General features: G+C 38.3%; 1 protein-coding gene across 2 annotated transcripts in view; it reads right to left on the bottom strand.

Moving 5' to 3' along the window:
• Positions 1-245: 245 nt before the first annotated feature.
• The window catches only part of vps9d1 (VPS9 domain containing 1), a 40,792-nt gene continuing 35,037 nt past the window's right edge, over positions 246-6,000 (bottom strand). For both annotated transcript variants that reach the window (XM_031868160.1, XM_031868161.1), the window contains exons 16-17: positions 3,396-3,511; positions 246-2,152 (exon numbers count right to left, since the gene is read on the bottom strand). In XM_031868160.1, coding sequence (XP_031724020.1) covers positions 3,400-3,511 — 112 coding nt within the window. In that variant the 3' untranslated portion in view covers positions 246-2,152; positions 3,396-3,399. The remainder of the gene's footprint in view (positions 2,153-3,395; positions 3,512-6,000) is intronic.

Raw genomic sequence — 6,000 nt, 5'->3', positions numbered from 1 at the left:
TTCGTGCACTCACACATTGGAAATCGTTTGTGCAAATCTTTTTCATTAGTTCACAAATTGTCAAACACAGCTACAGATCAACAACTACATCAATTTGTTCAGATATTCTTCACACATTTCAATATATTTATACTAACAATTTTTCACACATTCAGATACGGTGATAATACACAGCTATAATAGTTTTGACCCTATTTTGATTCCATAAAGTCAGATGTCGAGTCAGACTACAAGACGCATATTTATTGACTTAAATATTTCTGTTCTCTTTATTTACCCATTTCTCAAACACACATTCATCGTTCTCATTCCTACATTCCCAACCTTTCACATTAAAAACAGTTTAATAATGAAATAACAACATTCATATGGAGTTTTCAAAAGCAAAATATACAATAAATCATTTACAAATCCACTTTGCAAAATACAATTTTCAATATAATTACATTCATATTTATTACATACACATAAGTCAGTTTTTGGTGTTAACGTCACAAAAAGTAGGTAGTAAATCAGTTTTAGGACATCTTTTCACATCTTTTGGACCCATGCTAAATAAAAATAAAATATTAAATATTAAATTCAAACAAGCAAACAAGCAAACCAAACTTAATAAAATGACAACATATAAAAATGTAGTTTTTCAGTCTTTTACACCAGATGACAGTCTGCTTCAGGTCGTTCAAACACAGCAAACATTATTTTTGCAAATTTTAGCCGCCTATTTATTACACACCACGCACACCAATTTAAATCACTGGCCATCATCTACTGGAGGACACCATAATGAATTCATAATTGGTCACTCAAGTAAACTTGATCTGCAGGTAACGGGCTGAAAAATAAAAATAAAAAACGCAACACCAGATCCTTTCAAGTAAACATCCAATTTGGTGTCCACATGCATTTAAACGGCTCAAATGACTCTGAAGAAAAGCATTTCAAAAATGTCAAATCTCAGTAAAGAACTGATATTTTCTAGGCGCCCCAAGATCTACAGGTGGATATTCCATTTCAAAATATATAGGTTGCCATTTTGCCCCCATTCTATGGTTGTGAATTTGGGTAAACTGTAGATGTAAATGGAAGCATTGGGATACGAGTGAAAAGTATAAAATAAGCTGAAAATGAAGTGACCTTTCAGCTTTCCTCTGACAGTTTGTTGATTTTGAATCCTGGCATTAAAAGATCGTTTCCCTGTGGCCTGGCTTGCAAATTGTCACACACATACACACACTTAAAAGAAATGGACCAACTAACTAAGTGCAACTGTGTTACTACTTACATAAAGTACTACCCAACCATGTTCCTGTATGCCTCACTTAAATGTTAACCAACATGGTGTTCCATACAAACACAAAACAACCTAGACATGTCACCCCGCTGAAACCATTCCTGTGCTCCTCCAGTGTCTCACTTTTTGTAAGATGGCATCTCTGCAAATAGATCTGTGTAAACTGAAAGTCATCCTCCAGTGTAGCCTCACCCCTGAGGGCTTCATCACCCAAAGTGCATAAATTCATATTTTGTGTTCATAGTCAGTGGATGGATTTTGCCACCAGTCTTAAAAACACACACGCATAAAGAAAGAAATGCAACCGCTGTCTAAATTATAAGTTTGAATGTTATTTTTGTGAAAAAGAAAAAAGGCCACAGGGTACATGGCGTATAATAAGATGAAATACTATTACCGTACTCTGAGCACGACAAATATCAGTCGAAGCATGCGTGGTTGGCTTGATTCGGGGAAAAAAGCGCAAGACCTGCAATATGGTTTACAAATATATTCCCTCATTAGTAAACCATATTGCAGGTCAACAGCTTCACTTCCAAAGGTTCCCTAAAAGGACACCATTCTCAACCTCATAGAGTCCCTTTAACAATCCAGGGCCAGTTAATTCAGCAATGCTCTACAGTTTACAAACATCCTCAGAGGTCTGAGCAAAGCTCAGTTCCTGATTTGTATAGAAACAACTCATAGGCAAGGGTTTAGTCCTCGGTTGCAAAGCGAGCCAAAAGAAGTCCTTTTGTGAAATCTGCAGTGTGTCTTTGTGTGTACAAGTTAACATGAGTCTTCACAACTCGCAGGTTCAGCTGTGGTCTCTCGACAGTGCAGCAGGAAGTCGGGAGGATCTCATAGGACCGCAGCAGCCTACAACACAAAATGGAATATATTATTCCTGCACTGGCAGTATATCGAAATAATTATGTGATCAAATTACACATCCAGCAGACTAAATTTGCATGCTGCCTTTCTGGAAACCTGACAAATGGAAGTTGAAAATTCACACCCAAGACCAAAACAGAGCATTCTGTTATGTTAAATGTTATAAGTATTTTATAAAACAACTTTATTTTTTATGTCCCCATTCTATTTTACCATTTATAAATATTTAAAGGGTCAAATTCCACAATGAGTTCATTTTCACTAGTGTTATTTGGCCATTCAGATAGATGGTTAAGGCTAAATAAAGTGAATTTTTCCACTAGGCTTCTCACTTGACACAGCAGCCGCTCCCGAGTGACGAGAGTGCAGCGACTCCAGTCCACTTGGTGGCGGTAATGCACATATAAGCTGGTTTGAGTTAAGTGGTACCACAAATCAGCAGAACAACTGACATGTGTTTTTCAGACCACCTCCTTTGTTGGCTTCAAAAATGTTGCCGTATTGGCGCAGTTTTAGTTTTTTTTTAAGACTGAAAACACGACAGTGGTGTCAAGTGTCGCAGGGCAGCGCATCCATGAGTGATGGCGCACGCCTACCTGGCACCGGTTTAGAGGATGTACGGAAAACAATAGGGGCTTCTGTTTACAAGTGTGCCGTTTAGCCCCATGTTTCGTCTCAGCAAAAGACGCACGTACCTTCTAGTAAACGAGCGGTGTGCACTTCTTTCTGATAATCACCAATATTTTCATAATATCTTAAATGCAAGTTTTCACCACTGGGTTCAAAACATTACATTTAACTTCTCTTTCCTTCCTAATACTATCATTTTGATTATAGTTTTTCTTTAGAAGCCCAGACTGTGGCTCAGTCGTCCTTCAATCAGAGGCTCGGCAGTTCGATCCCCGGCTCCGCTAGTTCATGTCGATGTGTCCTTGGGCAAGGCACTCAACCCCAAGTTGCTCCCATAGCTGTGCCATCGGTGTGTGAATGTAGTATGAATGTTAGATAGTCCTGAAGGGCAGGTGGCACCTTACATGTTAGCTCCTGTCATCAGTGTATGAATGTGTGTGAATGATGACGTGTAGTGTTAAAGCACTTTGATTGGTTGGAAGACTAGAAAAGAACTATACAAATACAGTCCATTTACCATTTTCATCCGCTTTGATTTAACTTGACACAAAGGTCAACAAAATGTTTACCAGAGCGTCAGGTCTGGGCTTTACTTCACCTTTTCAAAAGGGGTTGTCTGCAGCATGATGAGCTCCTCCTGAGTGCAGGGACTCGATATAGGCCAAGGCACTCTGCAGGGAGGTCAAACAGTAGCCCTCCTCTCCTATCAAATAGCTGAAAAAGAGAAGAGACGATTAGCCGATAACAAGGCATCTGCAAGTCAAAGTTAGAAACATGGTTGTGAGTGTTCCATTTATTTAAACATTTTGAGGTCAAAGGAAGCGGTAAGAAGTGAAATAGGGGAAACAAACTATTTCATGTTAACAGAACTAAACAAAACGAGTGCACACAAACATCCAAGCACAGAAAAGACACACGATTTATTCATATTTCTGATCAACACTTTTCAATAGCGAGTGAAGGACCGAGCATCTCTGCTCATCATTGAACACATTAAAAGAGATCCGCCGTTTTCTCCACTTTTAGAGCCGGTACACGTGTATTCAAAGGTTGGGCAGTGTGAGGAAAGAGGGGAGAGATGGAGGGTGTTGATGTGTGTGAAGAACGAGTGGTTATGGAGGTTTGTTCAGAAGAGAAGGGGCTGGAGAGCAAGTCAACTCTGGCTGACCTTTGACTAACTAGAGTGACTCCCTGCATGGATGGACACGAGGAGTGAGAGGACAGAGACAGCGAGGGATTGAGGAAGGAAAGGAGATAAGGAGACACTTGTACCTCGACTGCGAAGAAAACATAACGTCTGTGGTATTGGAATAATACTCAAATATTATACCAAATTTTAATGTATAAAAATGCCATTGGATTCCTAAAAATGCAACCACCAAGCATTGTAGATGATGCAATCTTTCATAAAAACATGACCAAAAAACATTTGTTGGAAACCTTTCTTCCCCCAACAAAGAAAATATGACATAAAAACTAAAAGGTATGACTAAATGTATTACAAATATACAATATATTTCCACCCAGTTTTAGCAACAACATCAGGAAGATTGTCTTCAGTTTGTAGTTGAGTGAAGTGTCTAACGTGAACACTGTTTTAGTGAGAGGTAAGTGAATCAAGCACAGATAACTGTAATAATGCCAACAAGTAGCTCTTTTCAAACAGACAAATGTTTGGGAATGATAATTTGAGGCGTACGAGAAAAAGAAAGAAAAACAACATTGAAGATGGTCTCAAGCCTCAAAGACCAAAACAAATGGAACTAAAATAAATAGACTAGAAGTTTGGTTTCTGTTGAAAAACAATGCTAAAAGTAACTAATTATCCAACGCTATAAATAATAAGAAGACTAAATGTGACTTAAACAAGTAAACATAAGGCGTCAACATTAAACATTGGTTTGATGCTGTACTGAGGGGCTCGACAATAAGTGAACTACATCTACAGTGAACTCAATCCTGGCTAAAGTGTTGTTGACCAAGCACGGCAGAAAGGACTTTGAGAAACTGGGGAAGCTAAAGGTGCTTCTATTTGAAGAGCTATTCATTTGACATTGTACTCAAATGATGAGGATAAAAAAAAGAATATAAGTAAAATGAAACGCATATCAAATTAGTCCTCACCAGGCTCCATTTCTTTACAGTATCATGTCAAATAAAGTAACGTTTTGCTTAATTAATGTACTCTTGAACTCTAGTCATGACATCATTATCGTGCTTGGAGATAAAATCTCAAACACATTGACAGACTGCTGACTCAACCAAATCATTTCAAAGACTCTTGGCGATCTCATTCACAGCCTTTGGAGAGCACGAGTATCTCCACCCTCTCATAGCCTTGTGGCCGGTTTTGGTTCCTCCACCTCCCTTCAATTGGACAACATAAACATCAAGTGGGACTTAATTTGTATTTTTTATAGAGGAGAAAAACCAAATCTTAAATATCCTGACATTCCTTGGCCACTGCCAATCTAACCAGATGGCTTTTACAACCTACTGTTTTTATGGGCCTGAGTAGACCTCTTTGGGTGTGGTCTGAGCTCACACGCAATGACACTCGGCATGATGTAGTCCCTCAACCGAAGACCACCGGGCCTCCCCAACTGTCCAACTTGACAGCTTATCTTGGTATTTGATAGCACGTATTCATGCCTACATAGGTTTATGCCTACATAACACTACATTAAGACATGTACCTCAGAAAAGAGTAAGAGGGTTATCTGTCTGATGGCATAACTAGGAATATGAATACTAGAGCCCGACCAATACTGTATATTTGAGGAGGATCCAGATATCTACATTGGAAAAAATATGACAACAGTATCACATGATTTTTTTAAACATTTAACGACACAATTTATCAAAAATGGGTCAAAGATGTGCACCGAGAGAGATATTCCTGAATTGAAGAATAAACTTGTCAGGTGCTCTCTTGGGAGCAAACTGTGTAATGTAAATGTACTGGGGGAGTTCTTAATTCTAAAGCCTTATTTTGATATAATTCCAATGATGATTTTATCATCATTATTACCATTAAAGTTTGTTTCTAATAGTATAAGTGCTGCATTAAAGGATTCCCCCGCCTGCAAAGATAAATATTGTAAGTATTTTATTGTTTGTGACCTAAATTAAAGCTGTAAACACAATATTGACGTATTATCAAGTGACGAAATCGTTGTGGTCGAATGTGTTGGCTTATTTTC

Source organism: Anarrhichthys ocellatus, unplaced genomic scaffold, assembly GCF_004355925.1.
Source record: "Anarrhichthys ocellatus isolate YVR2014 unplaced genomic scaffold, GSC_Weel_1.0 scaffold41, whole genome shotgun sequence".
Lineage (NCBI taxonomy): Eukaryota > Metazoa > Chordata > Actinopteri > Perciformes > Anarhichadidae > Anarrhichthys > Anarrhichthys ocellatus.
Note: the sequence above shows the minus strand (reverse complement) of the source record. Positions and strands in the feature narration are given on the sequence as shown.